The 21,026-nt window shown below is 45.7% G+C and overlaps 1 protein-coding gene across 2 annotated transcripts in view; it reads right to left on the reverse strand.

Moving 5' to 3' along the window:
- Window positions 1-2,024: 2,024 nt before the first annotated feature.
- Window positions 2,025-21,026, reverse strand: part of LOC125982586 (cell adhesion molecule DSCAML1) — a 32,735-nt gene continuing 13,733 nt past the window's right edge. Inside the window, exons 4-33 of one of the 2 annotated variants that reach the window (XM_049743392.2) lie at window positions 19,084-19,230; window positions 18,713-18,991; window positions 17,658-17,933; window positions 17,288-17,584; window positions 16,379-16,651; window positions 15,619-15,903; window positions 15,427-15,546; window positions 15,175-15,351; window positions 14,484-14,683; window positions 14,158-14,254; window positions 13,937-14,065; window positions 13,681-13,848; window positions 13,532-13,602; window positions 12,833-13,073; window positions 11,908-12,054; window positions 11,167-11,322; window positions 9,743-9,882; window positions 8,258-8,411; window positions 7,690-7,807; window positions 7,436-7,599; window positions 7,267-7,365; window positions 6,878-7,066; window positions 6,502-6,789; window positions 6,253-6,408; window positions 6,133-6,163; window positions 5,904-6,022; window positions 5,665-5,817; window positions 5,388-5,588; window positions 4,998-5,309; window positions 2,025-4,498 (exon numbers count right to left, since the gene is read on the reverse strand). In XM_049743392.2, coding sequence (XP_049599349.1) covers window positions 4,062-4,498; window positions 4,998-5,309; window positions 5,388-5,588; window positions 5,665-5,817; window positions 5,904-6,022; window positions 6,133-6,163; window positions 6,253-6,408; window positions 6,502-6,789; window positions 6,878-7,066; window positions 7,267-7,365; window positions 7,436-7,599; window positions 7,690-7,807; window positions 8,258-8,411; window positions 9,743-9,882; window positions 11,167-11,322; window positions 11,908-12,054; window positions 12,833-13,073; window positions 13,532-13,602; window positions 13,681-13,848; window positions 13,937-14,065; window positions 14,158-14,254; window positions 14,484-14,683; window positions 15,175-15,351; window positions 15,427-15,546; window positions 15,619-15,903; window positions 16,379-16,651; window positions 17,288-17,584; window positions 17,658-17,933; window positions 18,713-18,991; window positions 19,084-19,230 — 5,624 coding nt within the window. In that variant the 3' untranslated portion in view covers window positions 2,025-4,061. Of the gene's footprint in view, window positions 4,499-4,997; window positions 5,310-5,387; window positions 5,589-5,664; window positions 5,818-5,903; window positions 6,023-6,132; window positions 6,164-6,252; window positions 6,409-6,501; window positions 6,790-6,877; window positions 7,067-7,266; window positions 7,366-7,435; window positions 7,600-7,689; window positions 7,808-8,257; window positions 8,412-9,742; window positions 9,883-11,166; window positions 11,323-11,868; window positions 12,055-12,832; window positions 13,074-13,531; window positions 13,603-13,680; window positions 13,849-13,936; window positions 14,066-14,157; window positions 14,255-14,483; window positions 14,684-15,174; window positions 15,352-15,426; window positions 15,547-15,618; window positions 15,904-16,378; window positions 16,652-17,287; window positions 17,585-17,657; window positions 17,934-18,712; window positions 18,992-19,083; window positions 19,231-21,026 lie in introns of both variants that reach the window. The other variant, XM_049743391.2, reaches the window with a different exon arrangement.

Genomic DNA, 21,026 nt, shown 5'->3' on the forward strand with positions numbered 1-21,026 from the left:
AAAAAAGGGGGGGGGGGGGGGGAACCCTAACAGAAGCTCATAGAAGACAAGTTCTTACATTGGTAGAAGTGACAATGTGTAGATGAGATTGGTAAATGTCGATAGTGGAGTCAATGCTGGACTCGACCTTAGGAGGTCACTGTCTGATGACTATGTCGCAATCCGTTCGACTATCAGTGAACCTATCGAGTAATATCTACTGATCTATTTATCAAATGTCACGAGGCTGGAATCCAAAGTAATGAATGAATACAACCATTCGGACCAATTTGTCAGTATGATGAGTGGCCTAGGTGCTAAATGTTTTGCCTGAAGTTCAGGAGACTCGTGTTCGAACCTCACGAATGAAACATTTCGAAGTATTTTTATCTCATGTGGTAAATGAAGTGCAGGATATATAGGACAACGGAGCAGGTGTCTACATATCTTCGATGGTGTGCTTGATAAAGCTTTTGCCTTTTGTTCAGGAGAACCGTGTTTGAGTCCCGCTATCCTCAATTGCCATCTTAAATAAAGCATAGTTCAGGTATCGAACCCGGGTTTCCTGATCATCAAACCAAGTATTATCCCAATCGGCCATCTCCACAATTTTTGATAGTTTTTTTGTAGTTATGACAAAAACATCAAGTGTAGCAGAATGGAGGTGGCATCCCTTCTGAAGTGGTAAGCTTAAACTGCTCATGTGCTCTTTGATTTTGTGTTAACACTCTAACCCAGAAGTGTCGAACTCCAGTCCTCGGGGGCCGTGTTCCAATATGTTTTCCAAGTTACCCTCGTTAAACACACCTGCGTGAAAAGATCGGTTCATTTTCACCTTCTGCAGGAGCCCAACTTTTCACACAGGTGCACTTAACGAGGGAATCTTGGAAAGCATGTTGGAACGCGGCCCCCGAGGACGAGTTCGACAATGCTGGAATCCAAAGTAATGAATAATACAAACATGTGGACCAATTTCCAAGTATGATGAGTGGCCTAGGTGCTAAATGTTTTGCCCTACGTTCAGGAGACTCGTGTTCGAACCTCACAAATGACTGTTGAATCTTCTAAATACAGCATAGAGCGGAAGCCGGGTCGCCTGGACAGCAAGCAAAAATTTCAAAGTATTTTTGCATTACATGTGGTGAATAAAGTGCAGAATATATAGAACAACAGAGCTCACATATGTATGTTTTCAATGGTGTGGTTGATAAAGCTTTTGCCTTTTGTTCAGGAGAACCGTGTTCGAGTCCCGCTATGCTCAGTTGCCATCTTGAATAAAGCATAGTTTGGGTATCGAACCCGAGTCTCTTGATCACCAAACCAAGTTTTATACCAATCGTCCATCTCCACGGGAAATTTTCAAATTTTATTTTTGCAGTCAGAGTCAAAAACATCTAGTGTAGCAGTGGAGGGGGCATCCCTTGTGAAGTGGTAAACTTAAACTGCTCATGTGCTCTTTGATTTTGTATTAACACTCTAACCCTGGAGTGTCGAACTTCAGTCCTCGTGGGCCGCGTTCCAATATGTTTTCCAAGTTACCCTCGTTAAACACACCTGCGTGAAAAGATCGGTCCATTTTCACCTTCTGCAGGAGCCCAACTTTTCACACAGGTGCAGTTAATGAGGGAATCGTGGAAAATATGTTGGAACGCGGCCCCCGAGGACCGAAGTTCGACACCCCTGCTCTAACCTTAGCCTAACCTGAAAACAAAATATTTTGCCTTGTTATTGCCTTGTTGTTTTGTATTATTCACCAATAAATGCAATCGATTTACATACACGTTGTTAATGAAAAAAAAATTCTTAGCACCCGTCCTCGAAAATATGAGAAGGTGTCCTCTTTTTCAGCAACCCAAATCTGGTCACCCTAACTTAGTACTAACCTAATTAGTATTAGTATTAATACTACCCCTTCTGAGCATGTCTTGGGCTATGTTCAAAATGTGATGTTTTCTATTGTATTGATGACCATTGAACCTTTCACATCCGGAAAAGTTTTTGATGATGGTGAACAGTTCATAAGATCCGTAACGACACAGAAACCATAACGTATGAAAGATAGCTTTATTGCACAAGGTGTTAGAATGATCTTTTTAGTTTTTGCGTTCTTTTCATAGAAAATGTACTTTTGAACACAAGCAATTGCTGTAACAAGCAACTCAAACAAATGTTTGGGATACCCTCAAGATTATTATTTTTTTGGACATTTTTGATTTTCATACATATGTTCCTTCAAATGTTTCCCTTTTAGCAGGCATGCAATGACTTCTTTTTAGAGGATCAACAAAATACAAAATTATGATTTTAAAAAAATGGGACAAATGACAACATCAAAGACCTTAAAAAAAGAATTAAAAAATTGACAAATTAGTATCAAAACATGAAGGGGAAAGAAAAATGTTTTGCCCATTCAGAAGTAATATACCGTATGTTTGACTCTTATTTCAATTCTTGAAACTGGAGGATTCAACCGTGACGTGTCCCCTTAACCATTCTGACGAAAATAGCTCTTCATACAAAACTGTGTTTTATGTACAAGACTTCATCTATAAACAACACTGACAAAGGTAGCAGATGCTGCATCTAATATGGTTGTGGGGTAAGGATATTTTAACTTGATTTCATCCGCGTGGGGGTTGGGGGGGGGGGGTCAAAGGGGAATGCATTACTCCGACATTCACACCCCACTCCACTTTTTATGTACATATTGTAATAGCAGTTTGCGTGACCAAAAGAGCTACGAGTCCCTGATTTGTTTTGGCGGACAGGCCACGTACATGACTTTAGAATCTACATTTTCATGAAAGCCCAAACAAACTCAGACAAAACAACAAATCAACTCTCCTCGACACAAACATAGAAAATAAAATATAAAGCTATCACGTAGATGCTTTAGAGGGACATTCCAGTAGCTTCTTGTGTCAATGTACACATTTGTGGAACGTTTACAGTACCTCAGACGGGACATCAAGAAGGATATTCATAGAGTGATGATTTGCTAACTTGCCCATCACTGACAAACATTTTCCAACGTTAGAATATTTTATCTCGTTCACATCATTAGAGATTCCTTCTACTCGGCTTAATGTGGAGCTTGGTTGCCATGACGACAGCAGTAGCTGCTGGTTACAGACACTGGGCTGAAGTTCGGGAGTGATTTTATTCATGAAATGCGCATAAAATGCAAAGACTGACTTCAACTGGAGTGCCAATCATCCAGTCGCCCAATACAACAATAATAATATTAAACAATGAGTCTATTTTGCTTTTCCCATTTCCTCTTATTGACACTATTATTTCATATTCATTCAGCACATTCATACTTAACTTTAATTCTTTCTGTAGTCAAACTTTATTAAATGTATTAATTTTTTTCATGATTGAGCGATTGTCTCATTCTTCTTAAATTTGACTGTCTGGTATATATAACTGACTTCTGTAAATAATACTACACAGCCGTAGTACATAGAATTTATGTTTTATCATAGTTTCAATGAGATGTCAATATACCTATATAGAAAAAATATGTTAAATCTTTTTAAATAGCAAACATTCTCTATTTGCAATGCGGGGTAAGAGCAAATGGTTCATTTGACAATATACTCTCAGAGCGCGATACGTGTCGAGATAACGGAGAAGTAAAATGCGCTATATAAAGTGTTATATCTTCTTTTAGAGGACAATTGCCAATCATTATTGGAGAAACATACAAAGGGTAAATGATAGCATAAGATTAATAAACTGAACTGGAAGTCCTCCAAATGGTCAGTAATATTCAAACAACTTCAGCATGTATGAGACACGTAGTCCTCGCCGTCATGGACTCAGATCTTTTTGCTCCACACAAATAATCAATACATTTGGCTGCGAACCTCCAGAACCCAGCATCAGCCGGCCGTAACTGTTAGTTGGTGTTAGTAGTTCTTTTTGAGACTCCCTCGTGGAGATTCAAAAGCAAAGTTAGCCGTCTAGGAGGACACCTATGGGAAGGGCAGCGGACCTTCAGTTGGAGTCGGGTACAAAATACGTGACCTTTGAGCCCCCGGCTGAGGAGGGGAGCGGGGAGGCTGGCACCATTTGGACTAAACCAGCGTGTAGGACTTGGAGTAAGCCCCCGCGCTTTGTTTCTGCAGCCGGCCCAGCGCGGAGGAGCTGCTCTCCAGCAGCGAGTCTCTGGAGCCGCCCATCTTGTTGCTGCTGTTGGTGGGGTTGCTGCTCGTGCTGGATGTGGAGGCGGTAGCCGCCACGTTGGAGCTGGGCATGGTGAGAGTCCTCTGGGGCAAGGTGGCTGTGCCCGAGCTGGCGCCCAAGCTGCCCAGTCCCGAGTGGCCCAGTGTCAGCGCCTGCTGCTTGGCAGAGTCTAGAGTCTTGTGGCGCCCCTGCGTGTGATACGCACGCTGCGTCAGGCTGCGGATGGATGCCTCCCGCGGGGGCACGACCGGGCACGGATCGTGCAACTCCCCTTGCTTGCGGAAGAAGGGATCCGTCTTCATGTAAAGGGGGAGGTTGCAGAATTCACCTGAGAAAAACAACACGGTGTCTTCTGACCTTTGGCAAACATAGAATTCTTTTCTATGGCCCTACTTTTGTCTAAATCAGGAGTGTCAAACTCATTTTTTTCACGGGCCGCATTGTAGTCATAGCTTCTTTCGGAGGGCCATTATGACTGTCAACCCAAATAAATGTATGAGCACCTCATATTATATACAGTAAAAGCTACAAAACAAACTGACAAATAACTCGTTTTCAAATCAGACGAGTAAAAACAGGTCAGATATTTAAAAATATATATTATTAAAAGTGAAGAAAATTTGCAATTGTAGTAATGACATGAATTTGATGCACAATTTGTCTTTGCGGGCCACATAAAATGATGTGGCGGGCCGTATCTGGCCCCCGGGCCTTGAGTTTGACACCTGTGGTCTAAATGAAGCTACTCAATTCACTTCAACATAATTTAATCATAGGTGTAGGGAGAATATTCTGCTGAAATACGCGAGTAGAGGATCTCAACTTACTTTTGTTTGCGCGATGAGGAATGGGCACAGCTACATTTTTACCACGGTCATAGTCCTGCGGTTTGGGAGGCGAGGCGGTGAAGCGGCAGATGCCCGGCTCGGACGGCGTGCTCAGCGAGGTCATGCTGTCGGCCGGGTCGTTGGTGCCTGTGGTCATTTGGTCAGAAGAGCTGTCGGAGATGAAGCACTCCGTGATGGTGAACTTGGCGTGCTGCAGATGCTCCTCCAGCTTGGCGTGCTCGTACGCCCTGGCCAGCTCCTCGTAGGTGGACGAGGCGCTCTCCGTAGACACCATGCTGTTACGCCCCTTATCTGTCAACAGAAAGAAATAAAGATTTGGTCAATAGCGGCGTTTAGAGGCGCTGTTAAAAATGTCCCAACGCGTCTCGCCTGTGTCTTGAGAAAGGCTGGCGCTGTAGCTGTCGCTCTCAGTGGCGGTGATGCCATGAGACCCCATGGTCCGCCAATCCGAGGTCAGAGTTCGTGCGGAAGCCGTGGACTGGCTCTGACTGGGTCGGCTGAGCGTCCACTGGCTGGAGTATCTATTTCTGGAGCTGTGAGCGGATTTGATGCTCTTTCTGGAAACGGGGTCTGAAATACGGTTCGGTCGTTATGCACGCTGACAGGTTTTTGTCTTGGACATTTCATTGAGTTTCAGCCGCCTTACTTGTGCCGGGTCGGATATCGGACATGTCAATCAAAGGTCCGGAATTTTGGATGAGGGCTTGATGGTGAAGAGACACGCCTGTGCAGAAGTTTTGCGGGTTGACTGATTGGCTGAATTCTGTGTCTGTCACTGGCACCGCAGCTTTGTCCTCTCCTTTGAGAGACACATCATGAAAGAAAGTTAGTAGCAAATAAATTCAGTCTGCACAGACTGATAAACAAAATGGATGGAAGTCGGACCGATTTGTTTGATGCCTTCCTTGTCCTCAATGAGCAGCTGCACACGAGGAATGTCAATGTGGAGCCGTGGCCCCTGCGGCGGGCCCTTCACAGGAGTGTCAATACTCCGATTGTTCTTACTGCACACACAAAAAAAATAAAAAAATAATTGCTCATGACCGAGTACTTTGCAGATTCTATTGGCTTTTGAAGAACTAATGTTTGTTCTGAAATAAAATCTTCATCTCACCTGATGAGCATCTCAGCGAGGCTCTTGGCATCTAGAAATAAGCAAAAACAAGGAGGGAGCAATACATAACAGCAGGTCATTTTTTACAGCGTGTTTTTCTCATCAACACGTTCATCTTACCTCGAAGTCGTTTCAGTCTTTTCTCTTTACGCTTCTTGCGGATAATGAAGAGCAGGGCAACACCGATGGTGACCAGGATGACAGGCGAGCCGATGGAAAACAACTTTTTCACATCGTCACCCTCGCCGCGGGCGGATTTGATGGGAGGGATTGTACCTGTTAGAAGCAAGACATGCAATAAAGACTTTGCCTTTTTAAAACTTGTTGGGGCTCACGATGAACCAGACGACGACTTTGAGTTACACTTACTTCCATCGTAATCGGTGGTGGCAAACTGGGAACTCTGGTTGCCGCAGCCGGCACTGTTGCAGGCCTTCATTTTGAGCTCATACCAGGTTGCCTCCCGTAGCTCACTGAGGAATAGCTGAGTGGTGGAGTTGGCTTTGAGGCTCTGCCAAGCCCAAGTGCCTTTAGGCCTGAAGTCCAGCATCATATCAGTGATGGGGCAGCCGCCGCTGGTCCAACCCTGCAGGTTGAGGCCTGCGTGGGTCGAGTTGATGTGGGTGAGCAGCGGCTGGTCCTTGTTGAACACGGGCTCTGTGGGACGCGAGAGAAGCCATTGAGATGATTGAGGTGCGGGACAAGAACTAAAATTTCCATTGCAGACAACTGGTTGGTTCCTCACCTCTTCCGTGTGTTTTGGCTTCAATAATCTCACTGATGCGCCCTGAGCCCACACTGTTCTTTGCTGCCAGCTTGACCTTGTACCATGTTCCACAGCGTAGATTGTCCAATCTGAAGGAACGTTCGCTGGAACTGATAAAAACGTCCCTCCACTCCTCTGTGTTGTCCACTGAATACTGCAGCACAAAGCCTACACGATCAGACCAAAGCTTTCAGTTAGGCCAGAAGGCACAAAAGTGGGGAAAATAATCCGCTGTTATGTCTGTTGACCACCAGGGGGCAGCAGTTATTTGCATTTAGATTGCCTCTGGTTATTTCAGAAGCTGTTTACATGTTGATGTGTTTTCCAAAATCTGTGACAGCGGCATGATCCAGAGGTTGTTGCCATACCTCTGATGGAACTTCCACCGTTGTCCCCCGGGATCCAAGCCAGGGTGATGGAGGAGGTGGAAGTGGTGGAGACAGTCAGGCGAGGCTGGTCTGGAGGAACTAGAGAGAAACACATAAGCAGTGATTTCACAACTGAGCAGAAACAACATATGGATCACGTTTTGCTTACCTTGCACTACGAGATTGACAATGATGGTGTCAAAACCAAGCGTGTTGGTGGCCGTACACGTGTAGTAGCCCGAATCTTCTGCTTTGACTGAACGCAGCACGAGTGTCCCATTGGAGAAGATCTGCCGCTGACTGTCAGCGGTCACCGGAATGGCCGAGTCCTCACTGGAAAATGAGATGTTAGCAAGTTTTATTGTCACTCTCTGCATCAGATATTGAAATATTTCTTCTGACAGTTGCCTAGGATGAGCTGACCTGTCTTTGGTCCATTTGATGGTGGGAGCCGGCTCCCCCACAGACTTGCAGGGCAGACGTACTTCCTTCATCCAGGGCGTGGTCACCGTTCCCCCAAAGGACAAGATTTTGGCTGGCACTACAAAGCGTGACACAAAGACATCACACAAAGTGTTTGCTTGACAGATACACCCAAATAGTGTGTCCCACCCCCCCCCCTCCATCTTTTGTTTGCTTTACAATTGGCCCAGTTTGTCTGAGAGGGAAGCCTTTATGCATGACCTCGTACTTTCCCCGGTCTATCTTCGAGCCATAGATGGTCCCACTATTGATTCTGGCTTGCTACCTCGGTCCCCAAGGGTCGTTTTACTCTGGACTAGATAGACCCTGTTCATCACCACATAATTAACAACAACGTAGCTGGCACTCAATCAATACTATGGCTGTCAATCAATAGCGGAGGGCGCAGGCAGAGCCAGGAGGAGGGCAGGTGATGAAAGTGATGTGTGAACAGGAGATCATGTTGCTGTTTAATAGCCATGGTTGGCTTGTGTAACCTTTTATGAGGCTCGCCTTCTTGGTGACTCACCTTTCCCGGCCGGCTCCACTATGACCTTTGAGCTCACGTTGCCCCGGCCGGCGGTGGTGACGGCAGCGGCCCAGATGTGGTATTGTTTGCCTCGGCTCAGGTGCGTGATGTGGTAGAAGAGCATTTCTGGGTTGGCCTCGTACTCACTGGGCGCCTGAGATGGACAGAGTCTTGCGTTAGAGGATTGCAGACTAATTGGGTTCACTTCTGCCAATCATACATTTCACCTTTTTTCCTGTATAGCTTCTCCTTTTACAAATAAAAAGCCTCATTTCTTTTATTCACCAATCTAATCATCTATGGTTATTCTCAAAATCTGTTAAATTGAAAACATTTCGATATTTTGTCATTTGTGGATTCAGCATAAAAGCTAATTCAGATTCTTAATATGATGTGACAAATTTAAAAAAATGACGATCGTATTTCATGTTAGATTTCTTCATTCGGCCTTAAAAAAGTGTTCACAACAAGATATTTCTGATATATATATTTTTTTATATACACACACCATAGTGATCATTTAATTAGAACTATTTGAATTATTTCCACTATTTGGGCTTAATCTTTAAAATGATTTTTATACTCGAGTCAGTCAAACGTACGTACGTCCACTGCATTCTCTCAAGTCAATCTCTTGTTGTGTCTGGTTAATCTGCTCATCTCTTCACTGCTCATGTTAGGCTCTTTCAGAATTAGCTTTCGCCTCTTTCCCTCGCTGTCTAAATCAGTGAGAGGGCGGAGGGACACAGGGACGGAGGACGCGTGTGCGAAGGGGGTGCGAACATTCCACCAGAATAGCGGCCGTGTTGTGGTGATCCAGGGAGTGATACGGGGAGATAATGAAAAGACGGACAAAAGCACTCTCATCTCGATGTGACTGATACCCTCCTCTGCTCCCTTCTCCTTCCCCGCCCGTCTGTCACTCTCCCCCCACTCCCCCCCATTTCCCCTCGGTCTCTGCCTACCTCTAATGGTGTCTTTCTTTCAGCCGCCCTCCCTCCCTCCCTCCTTCCCCGTCTCCCAGCCCCGTGCTCATTTACATTGCGCTCGTGCACAGAAATGGAGAATCATTTTTGAATAACAACAAAGTGAGAGGTGTCAGAATTCACGGTGTGATGCGTGTGCACACGTGATAGAACCAAAAGTGAAATGCCACGCACGGGTGGTATAAATAGCAAATGGCTGAAATCTGATGTCTGTGTGCCTCTGTGATGCGGCACTGTGCATGTGTGAGCTTGTTCTCGGCCTCATTTGCATATCTACGTCTCATCACGTTGCCAAGACAACCTCATCTGTTCATCTGGGAGGGCAGGAAATAAGGCGACGGCGCAAACACAATGAAAGAGTGACAAAAAAAGGCACACGTACAAACACACCCGCATTTCTGAGGGTTCGTTTAAGAACATCGTTTAAATCCGCGATGGAGCTTGCAAATTTTTCATATTGTCCCAAACGCGTTTTCATATTTTCTTTTGACTGGCTTACCGGCTGTCCAGAACCCGGGCTGGAGCAGTAAATAGTGTACTTGCGGATGACACCATTAGGTTTGTGGGGAGGCAACCAGGACACGACCACACTGCTCAGAGAGGATGGAACTGCCTTGATGCCAGCCGGTGGACCGGGAACTACAAAAAAACATGGCGACGGGGTTAGCAGGCCAAGCATCAAATGGAAATATTCACAAGTGTGTTGGGTGATCAGGCTTGTTTGCAGATTTTTAAGTCTTATCCCTTGCTAAGCTGCTCCGGACGGACAGGCAGTGTCTTTGCGTGGCAAGGGGTGACATATGTCCATTTAGACGTTGGTCAGCAGTTCTCCCTAACTCGCAACCCTACAAACAGATTAGACACTAATATCTGATCCTCCGTCAGCCACTTCAGCTTGACACTGCACGTAAAGCTTAACATGCTCGATTGCAAGTAATCGAGCCAAAGACTCGAGGAGTTTAAAATGCATGTGCACTTTACAGTAAACACACAAAAGCATTGAACAGCGTGAGAGTGAGGCGTTTTTGTCCCCTAAACTATAGAGCCCAGGGTTCACGGTGTCAAACCTATTCAACTGCTGACATAAATATTAGGTGTGTCTGACAGTGGGCCTCATCTCAGGGCTACAAAAAAGAGGCAGGCACTGCAAGCCTCTGTAAATCCATCAGCGATTTCTTTCCCCCCCCCAAACGTAGGCCTCTCTGATCCCGCTATTCAGCCACTCGCTACTCAGACGGGATGTAACAGGGCAGCTTTTACAAGCGAGGCAAGGGTGAAGCGTTTGATAGCTTGCTGAGGATGGGAAAGCGCATTGTCATAAATGAAGTGAGTTCAATCCCAATCTGGTGCCCAGAATCCACCGAGTATTCTGCAGTCCACCCTGTGTGGCCCCGTGTTGCGATAAGAAGCGCAGGAAACATGATTGGTGCATTGTGATCCGTTGTTCTGATAAGGGAGGGGCGGGGGGGTGACACAAAAAGACACAAGGCGACTTCAAGACACACAATAAGCTGCATGATGTTTCTGTATATCTCCCCATCTTCAACCCTTGTTTGCCACCCATGCCCCTTTCTCTACAGATAATCCCGCCTCCAATGGTGTAAGCACAAAATTAATTCATTCTAATCCAAGAGGAGTTAATCCTTCTGCCTACAGCAAGGAGGCTGACGGAACGGATGCAGGCCCGGGATGATGGTTGATTCCTGTGTGCTATATGCTGGGAGAGAGAAAGAAGACCCAGCCTATCCCATCAGGCCTCTCTCAGCCCTGAGCCGTGTACCCAAAGCCTCTTAATTCTCATTAGCACCACTAATGGAGCTTGCTAGCATCAACCAGCTTTTGTCATGGGTTTGAGATACACCCAACACAAATGTATGCAAATTTCTTGTGTGTGTGTGTGTGTGGGTGGGTGTGTGTACTCACGATCTTCACGAGTTTGGATGTACAGCACGTTGCTGCGGACTCCGTCGCCAGCTTGTGTATACGCTAGCACCTGAACGCTGTAATTTGTGAATTTCTCCAGTCCTCGCAGCTCCACCTGCTCACGTGTGGTGGTGATGTTCTGCATCTCTCCCCACTCTGAGAATTTTTGAACGATTGAAATAATTCAATACACAATGGCTGTATTTTGCTTATTAATCACAACAGTGAACCTCCACATAGTTTGGCCTTTATGAAAAAAAAAATTGTGATAATATTCTGCATTATTTACTGATTTTTCTTTTCAGGCCAAAGCAATAAAAGTAAAACTTTGGCGCCATCTTGACATACAGGAACTATGTCGGTGAGTTGAGGAGATCCATTTTGATGGCACAATAAAAGTGGAGGTTCAGTGTACACAAACATAAATCACACGACATCTACAGGTACAAAACAACAATTGTAACAAAAGCACTAACACATTTTAAAATTTTAAATTGCATCTAAAATATTGCAGCACTAACATAAAACACTACTACGTCAAGCACACAGAGCATTTCCACACAAACATATTTAACTACAACAACAAAAAACAAAAAATAGAAAGAGGAAGTGCTTTATGGGGTACACACACGTCAACGACATCAACAGTGTGGGGGGGGGGGGCTATTTGGTGAAGTTTAGAATGATATAGATGATAATTACTCTGCATTGGCCATTGGGCCCGGCCCCCACAGCACCCACCTCCGTCGGGGAAGAGGGACCAAAACACAACCCGGTAGCCTTTCAGCACACCGTGCAGCGTCAGCCGTGGAGGCTCCGCCCACGTGATCACCGCCTCGTCTGACGTGACCGAGATGGCTCGTACGTTCTGCGGCGGTTCGCTGGGTACTGGGACACAAACACACACAGCAAATAGGTGAATTTTTAGCTTAGGGCTGCAGCCGCGCGGGTCATTGCTATCGTTAAAACGGGCAGACGGATTGAGCTCGTCTGCTGACATTTGAGGAACTTCAACCCTGCAAGCCACAGGCAGGAATAAATCAGTCAAATAAGCTCAAATGAGCTCTCAATGGCTCCTTGTTCTAGAAATGGAGAAGAACATGGAGGAGAGGTCTCTGTGATGAGAGTGGGTGGGAGAAATATGAGCCAATAGTAAAGTAGCTACACCTCAAGGGGGTTCAAATGCAAATGAGTCGGGTGGGGTGAACGAGATGAGGATAAAATCTAGAGAAACGCCGATGTTCATCTTCAACGTAATTGCACTTGAGGTAACAGATCCAGACAACCTATCTGGGCAATTACAAAAACACCATCAAGGCATCAACACAAAAGGAAAGCAGCAGTACGGCCCAATGAGAGAATCATCGGAGAATAATAAAAGCCAAGGAAAATATTTGACCCAGATTGAACCAAAAAGCAGTGAGACAATGACAAAGAGAAGGTGAGAAGGGAGTATAATAAGGTTCCTCGGTCCTCCCTCGGCTTCAACCAGCCTAACGAGGGTGCTAATTAAAGGAGAGCGGCTCATGGGGTGGAAGGGTGGGGGTGCTACAAATCAACCATTTTTAGTGTTCTTGTGTGTGCAAATCCACGTTAGCGGTTTTTATGTTATTGTTCCATTGTGGTTTTAATGCAACTATTTTGTCACCATAAACATCTTCCTTACCGTCTTCCAGCGTGGTTGCATTGATCTCCGTACTAGAAGGCCCCGTTCCAGCTCTGTTGAAAGCCTGGACCACCACTCCGTACTGGGCAAACTTCTTGAGGTTGTCCAGGGTGTATACTTCACTGTCTCCGGTAGCTTTCATTTCCACAATGCTATACTGGCCGTTGCTGCCTGGGCCGTTTTCTCGGTAGCCAATCTGGTAGCCGCGGATAACACCGTTCTGGAGCTCCTTCTTCGGTGCCTTGAAGAGATGTATTGAGAACGTTAAAATGGACTAATCTACATTTATTTTTTTTTCCACTTGGACATACAAGGAAGGTAAAATTACAGTATATTTAGTTTCGTATTTTTGGGGGTGGTGGCTGAATATAGCATGTTTGTTTAGCATGATTACAGGGTAATGTGCTTCCCACTGATTTGCACTTGAGCGCAACAAATAACACAATAATAACGCTACGAGAATCTAAATAACTACGCGTTGCCCCAGAAAAGACGCTAACAAGAGCTGAAATACAAAACGCATCTGCAATATTATTTCACTGCGATTATTATTATTACATCACTGCAAAGTGGAGCAATCCCCAGATATCGTCCAAGCGGAGACATATGGTGAGCAATCGGATTGGATGCTAAGTCAGTGCTTTGAAACAATTCCTTGGCATAACTGGCACATATTTTCTGATATTGTCAGTAATTTACCCTCCATGTGACCCGAATGCTCTGTGATGTCATGGGCTGCAGGATCACATCCATTGGTGGTCCATCAGGTGCTATTGAAGGCAAGGCATCGCATAAGTTATGAATGTCACGATTCTGAAACTTTTTTCCACATGTGAAAGATGACTCACGTGCTTCCTCGGTACTGATCGTTAGCTCTTTGCTTGGAAGGCTCCGGCCAATCTTGTTGTAGGAATACATGCGGATGCTGTACACGCAAGCCGGGTGCAGCTCGACAATATTGGCTTGGTTGTTGGTGGGTGAGATGTTCCTGGTTGTGTACATGTGGTCCCACGAGTCTGACAAGTGAAGAGATCAGGATTGTTTTTCTTTTTTTGGAACGAGACAGATCATTAAAACATGTCTGGAAGGTTTTGAGCTAGCTACCTGACTTGTTCTTGTACTCAATGTCATAGCTTGTGATGATGCTGTTCCCGTCAAACCTTTGGATCCAGCGTAGGTTCATACTTCTGTCCTTCACCTCTCTTACTTCCAGTTCAGGGGGATCCGGCGGTTCTGCGAGTGTACGTGAATACAGAATTTGTAAGATCAGATGTTTCCATTGGATCTCTGATCCAAACTTATTAGAGTCAAATTTGAAACGTTACCTTGCACAGTGAGTTGGATGAGTCCTCGACCTTCTCCGTAGGAATTTATGGCGTGACAAGAGAAGAAGACAGAATCTCCTCTGTCTGCTGGGTTCAGCTGTAAGCAAGAAAAATGATAACCAGCTCAAATGTCAGATCAAAATTATAGACGAGCAAGTAGCACAAAGGTTGCCCAAATGTCTTTGTAGAATTTAATCACTTTTTACATCCCCATCTGAATTATTTATGTTTTTAATTATTTTAAATAACACAAGTAATTCTTCTTCCTCAACTACACGGCCATAAAGACATCAGACATGTCATGTACATCGCGCTCAATATTTGACCTTTAGGGTGGAGATGACTTCATCTCCCTTTTTGTTGATGGTGATGGAATAACGGGGGTTTCGCTCGGCGTCGATGACCGTGTCGCCTCTTTCCCAACGGATGATGATGGGCTGCTCGCCTCGAGCTGTGCAGTTCAACTCCTTGGTCTGGCCCTTCCTGGCCATGGTGGTGTTGGGGTGGCTGGTGATCATCGCGGGGACTGAGAAGAATGGCAGAGCCGTGTCAGTATGACAAATAGCATTACATGGCATAATGAGACAAGGGAGCAGGGAAGAGGTAATGGAAATGGAGGAGCGATTACAAATAGTAGAACCATCTCCATATCTTCCCTTCCTCTTGCATTTCACGCTTTAAGCCCCGCTGGCTGCATCTTTTGCGCCTGCCTCATTCCACACCCCTGCTTCGATCTTTCCTCCGCTCAGACATGGATTATTGATTATAGGGGTTCTTGTGGTTTTGTTTTCATCACTAATTCATCAGTCCTTTTCCACAAACATTGGGCAGTACACTGACGGGCAGATGGAACACATCATTCAAGAGTAAATTTACTCCCAGTTAGGGACGGAGGATTTTATTAAGTTTGGTCCACAGTATACGTACTAGCCTGAGGCAAAAAAATGCATCCATTCAGAGTTGATTTCCCACCAGATTAAAAAAAGAAAGTAAACAGATGAAATAATTGCCACTTACTCTTGACAGTGAGGATCATGCTCTTACTGATGTCTGAGCCCACTCCGTTAGAGGCCTGACACAGGTAGTACCCGCGGTCATCCTCCAGCACATGTCGGATGAGCAGCGACCCGTTGGACATGATCTGGATGCGACCGGTGAGAGGGACCGGATGGTACTGCTGAGGGTTTCCGACACCTGCGTGACATAACATATTTTTTTTACGTGGACTCTTATTTATCTGAGTGCTGAGCCGCTGTCATTATGTTTGACCTTTAGCGTGTTTCCACATGACTTTTGGAGGTGGGTAACCCTCCACCGAGCAGTTGAGAACTCCAGCTTTGCCGTAGATGCAGTCCTGGTTGTTTGGTTGCACCACAAAACGCGGTGGCACTGAGAAACACAAAGTCGGACTCAACTTATAGTTTCAGCAATTTCAGCTATATGTATATATTAGTGCCTCACCGGTAACAATCAGCTGTCGCTCCCAGCTGACGGTGGCGGCGGCGTTGCTGGCGATGCAAGTGTAGTTTCCGTTGTGTTTTAATGTCACCTTGGAAATTTGGAGGGAGCTCATGAACTCTTTGGTCTCGATCGCAACGCCGGAGGTGGGCCCTGGCACAATGAGCTGGCCGTCTTTGTGCCAGGTGATGCGTATGGGCATGTCCCCGGATGACACCACGCAGGCTATGTAGATGAGCTTCCCCACTGAGGTAGAGGGGATGTCGAAGGGCTGGATGAGAGGTGGCACTAGGGGGAGAGAGACAAATGGCAGTGGCTTGATGTGAAAGAGTGGCAGCTATAGTGAGAGAAGGTCATTGGCCAGTAGGGCTCCCCCATTTGCACCCCCCCATCTCCTGTAGAGCCACTCTGGTTAGGATCCAATTGGCAGGAGGAAGTCGTTCCGTTGCCATAGTAATAGAGGTTGGCGCGGCGGTACTACAGCTGAGACATCTGGGGGATTTAATCTGGGCTTCATTATTATTCATCTAATTAAATCAGACACACGCAGGCACAGGCACATAAACACCTCTGTAGCTGCCCGGCCACCATCGTTACCCCTCCCATAGTCAAATTGAGTCCATAAGCCGACTAAAACACAAAATATGTGACTGGTACGGCCTGCAAAAAATGTAGGGTTTTTTTTTTTTTTTTGGACAATAGTATTGTATAAAGTGACCTAGATGTTGTAAGTTGACCGCTTGAACAGATTCCTTCCACTTACCTTTAACAGAAACATGCACAGTCTGGTTGATTGACACCTGGGGCTGGATCAGAACACTACAAAGGTAGGTGCCCTCGTCGGCGCCCTTCTGCACGTCCGTTAGTCGCAGGGTGCCATTGTCAAACAACACTTGGCGGTGATTATCGGGCAGCTGCATGCCGTCCTTCAGCCACTTAATGGAGTAGTAAGGGTACCCAATGACACGGCACGTAATGTACGTGTTCCTGCCAGCCACTGCCGTCATGTCTCGCATGGGTCTGATTCGGGGTGGACCTGGAGACACGGGGAAAAGAGGGAGGGGGTGGCGGGGCGGACACAGTGGTCGGAAAGACGGGCCGATGAGGTGAGGGAGGTCGTGGCAGAGAGATGGAACGGCCATGGAAACAGAAGGTGAAGCGATAAAGGTCGATGGACAGAGTGATTGGGGTAAGTTGAGAGGTTACAGGGAGGTTAGTTTTGCTCCCTTTGCTAAAAGTGACTGAGGGTATTTGTATTTGTTTTCATTATCTTAATTATCTATACCACAAATTGATGCGCAGACGGTGGTACCTTGACTTACAAGTTAGATTTTTTCCGTGACCAAGCTCGCGATTCAATTTACTCATTTATTAGATCAATTTTTGAAATTTACTATAATGAAAATTGAAAAATTATTATAACCCTGTTGTAATGCTTAAAAAAAAATGCGAGAATGTAGAGCCAAAATCTCAAAAATAATAATAATAATAATAAAAATAATATAAAAATAAAATAATTTAAAAAAAACGAAATTGAAAAACCCCAATGTTGGGCAACCCATAAGTCAAGGTATCAGTATCTACATATATTTTTTCATTTTCTTCACTAGGTGTAATGTATTTGTATAGAATGAAGTGTAGAGTGCATTTATATTGAAAAGCAGACAGGCACCTCTTACGTTTATGCGCGCTTGGTACTCGGCGCTGCCGGCCGAGTTGCGTGCGACGCAACGATAAACTCCCCCGTTTCGGATGAGCGGGTTGCTGACGTTGACGTGGGACACGGTCAGGCCGTCAGACTGGGTGTACTGGCTGGTCTTGTAGATGGAGTCTCGCACCACGGGTTCGTCGTCTAGCGTCCAGGTGATGGAGGGTGGCGGTGCTCCTTTGGCCTCACACACCAGGGAGAAAGGCTCGCCGGGGTTCACCACCTTCTCGCTGAAGGACGTGACAATCCGTGGGGTACCGTCTGACAACAAAAAGAACTATGAACGATTTGATGACACGCTGGACATCATCGTTGTCGTCCCCTTCCAACGTACCCTCCAGCAGAATGATGGAAAAGTCCTGAGACGTGTGGCCCTTGCGGGACGCAAAGCACTGGTAGGCCCCAGAGTGGAACTTTTGCGCCGCAGTGATTTGCAGTGTGTCGTTGTGTTGACCCTGGATGGAGATGTGCTGATCGGGGAAGATGGGTTCCGTGTTCCGGTACCAGTTGATGGTGTATTCTGGAGAACCTTCCACAGTGCAGGTGAAGAAGAGTGTGCTGCTAATTCCCGTTTTCAGGTTCTTGGGGGATAAGGTCACTCGAAGTGGATCTGAAAGAAGGACGTCACGCAAAGTAACACAGAATTACGAATACAGTGTAGATTTCCATCCGCAGAGGAGCCAGAGCACAATCAGCAGCGGTGACTCAATCGGCTGGACGCGCTCATTAAAAAAGCAGCTGGAGATATCGCTTCACATGGATGTCCACTTATGTGTGTGTGCAAAATGTCAGTGAGCAATAAGGCAGCTGGTGGTGTGTGCTAGGGGGCATTGCTGTGCCTTCCAAGCAACACACACACATACACAGCCCACCCCATCCTGTCAGAGTCACAGAGTGTGCTGCCATGATGTGCCCAGTGGCAAAGCTGAACAGCCAGCGAGAGGATGGCGTCTGGCTTTTGTTTATCCGTACGCTTAGACACTTTTACCTCTCTGTCCTACATGATTATTATGGTGTTACTTTGCCGCTCATGTCATTCTAGTGCGATGTCTACTCATCTTGTCTCTGACCCCTGGCCTCTACTCTCTACCACCATCTTGCTCACCCTCCTTCTCCTCAGTGATGCTGAGTTGTGCTGGCAGCTGTGTTATGGCTTCAGTCTCAGTAAATTACATCGCTGTCGCCCATTTTGAAAACTGACATGTTGGGGCAGCATGTACAGTTGCTCTCACATGTTTGTTACAGACACTCACACAGTATGTGGCCCTGAAACCAAAAAGGAGAGGAGTGTGTGAATGGGATTGTCTGCCAGCTAGAGGAGAGAGTGTGGTAGTCTGTCAGTTTGTGTGTGTGTGTGTGCGTGAATGTGTGTGTGTAGAGCTCACACACCTATTATGTGAAGCTGTCCAGACACTTCCTTGGAGCCAAAGCTGTTGGTGACTTCACATGCGTAGCTGCCGCTGTCCTCCAGTCGCAGGTCACTGATGGTCAGCCCCGTCAAACGCCGTGTCCAGCGGGCGTCCGAGGGGAGTGGGCGGCCATCTTTCAGCCAACGCACAGTCGGGCTGGGGTAACCTCCCGCTATGCAGGGGAGCTCGATACTCTGGCCGGCGTACACCTCCCCTGCTTGAAAACTGTCCAGGATGGTGGGTGAGGACTCATTGGGGTCTGGAGATTTTGAATGAAACCAGAAAGACATGCTGAGATCAATTGATTGAAATTGGGAGGTTGTGGGAGAAATTCAGAAGATCCTATCTGACCCATGACAGAGAGCCTGGCTCCATTGCTTTGGCGCGTCTCCCCGCTGTATTTATGCCTGGTAATGCAGCGGTAGGTGGAGAGGGCATCCTCCTTCTGGACATCTGAGATGTACAGAGCTCCAAAGGAGGTCAGCAAGAACCTGTTACCTGGAAGAAAAGAGTCAAGAAGAACTTCAATTTTCGTTTGAGTATTTAACAACATTTGTGTTTCATCAACAATCTTTACTGTATTGGTTGATGGAGCCAGTATGGCGGATTTATTGACTACATGTTTGCGTTGTATATTTCGTGTGACCCTGCGAGAAGACGCAGGCTGCAATTTCACCGCCGCCTTTGTTTGCCCCCCTGCAAAGAAGTCTTACAGGATAATGAGTACTTTAAAAGCGCTACTCCCACTGCAGTGACAAGTGGCTTGTCAAAACACGCCGACACAAACCGAGCAACGGCGAGATCAACGGGATGTGTCAAAAGCGCAATTTCCGTCCTTTGCCGCACACTGAATTCATCCTATCTGCTGATTCAATCAGATGATTTCCCTTACCGACACCGTCCGTCTCGGATGAGTGGCTAGTGTAAAATCCATCTATCTTATAGTAGGCTCTCATTAGTCATTTCCTTCATTTGATCCGTCTCGGTGACGCAGCCTCCTCCTCGCGGTCTCCGAGCAGAGTGGCAGACGGAGTAAAATATTAATTACCAAATCACTGTGCTCCCTCAGCTTTTATTCATGCTTACTTGACAAGCTAACAAGAAACAGAGCCAATGTCCGTTAAAAGTGCACATGCTTGCATACGCATACACAAAAAAAGGTGGCGATTCTAACTCAGCACTATTAAGGCTTGTTTTGGTTTACTACAGACATTTTTCTTCAACATAAATGGCTCTATAAAAAGTGTGTTCATCCAGAAAGAGGCTACACTGCCTCCAGGAGAGCTGACATTGTTGGAATTTTGCATGAGGTCCATTTGAGTCTCAATACAACCCATTAGTGGAAAGAAAGACTTTCCGGCGGGCAAATGTTGGAATTTCTATTCATATTGGATGGAGATTTTTGAAAGTGAACATAATATCCAATATTTGATTGTGAGCTTTCATTCATTCGAGTGTGAAAAAAATGCAGTCTATTTTGTGATCGAATAAAAAAAAAAAAAAATCACAAACAATAGTTTATATTTTTGGTTCTATTGCTGTATTGAAAGATGAAAAATGAGAATACTGGATTCAATTCCCAATTGTATTTCCCTAACTGCTGTGACATAAAAGTTCACTTTCCTAATTAAAGGATGAAATTATAAATGTGGGAGGGAGGGGGAAAAAAAAAACATACCCCCACACTGCCAATAAATAGGATGCATACGGTAGGCCATTTTGGTCCAAGGCTGTGTGTGCAATGGGTGTGAGCACGAGCAGGTTAGCAGCAGCCACATTTTCCCCCATGCAAATGAAGGCGTCGGCGCAAAGATAACGAGGCCCATATTTCCACCTCCTCAGCGGGCCCATTATTTATTGATGTTCTGCATCTTTCCCCAACGCACCCTCCTTCACACGTTCTTCATCGTGTCCCTGTTGCTAGGGTCTTCTCACTGCCACACTCATTCCGCGTCATTTTAGCAAATTATGAAAGCACAACGTTAGCCTAGTCAGAGATGAAACCGTATTGTGGAGCTGCAAAAAATGACGATGGTAAAAAGAGAGTCGAGATAAAAAAATCGGAGAAAAAAACCCCAAACAACACGGTCATTATGTAGTTGCTAAAAATAGCCCTGGCTGTTTTGTAGCCAATCGAAGTAAGCGCCTATTTGAAAATGAAAATCAATTTATAAACACGGTTTAAATTAACATTCTTGTCAAATATTTCACTACTTTTACTCATTGTTACTGTTTAGCCTCTCGTATTTATGGAACAGCAACCCATCCGAGCATACAAATCAACCCGCAGCGGA

The sequence above is a fragment of the Syngnathus scovelli genome, chromosome 15 (genome assembly GCF_024217435.2).
Source record: "Syngnathus scovelli strain Florida chromosome 15, RoL_Ssco_1.2, whole genome shotgun sequence".
NCBI lineage: Eukaryota > Metazoa > Chordata > Actinopteri > Syngnathiformes > Syngnathidae > Syngnathus > Syngnathus scovelli.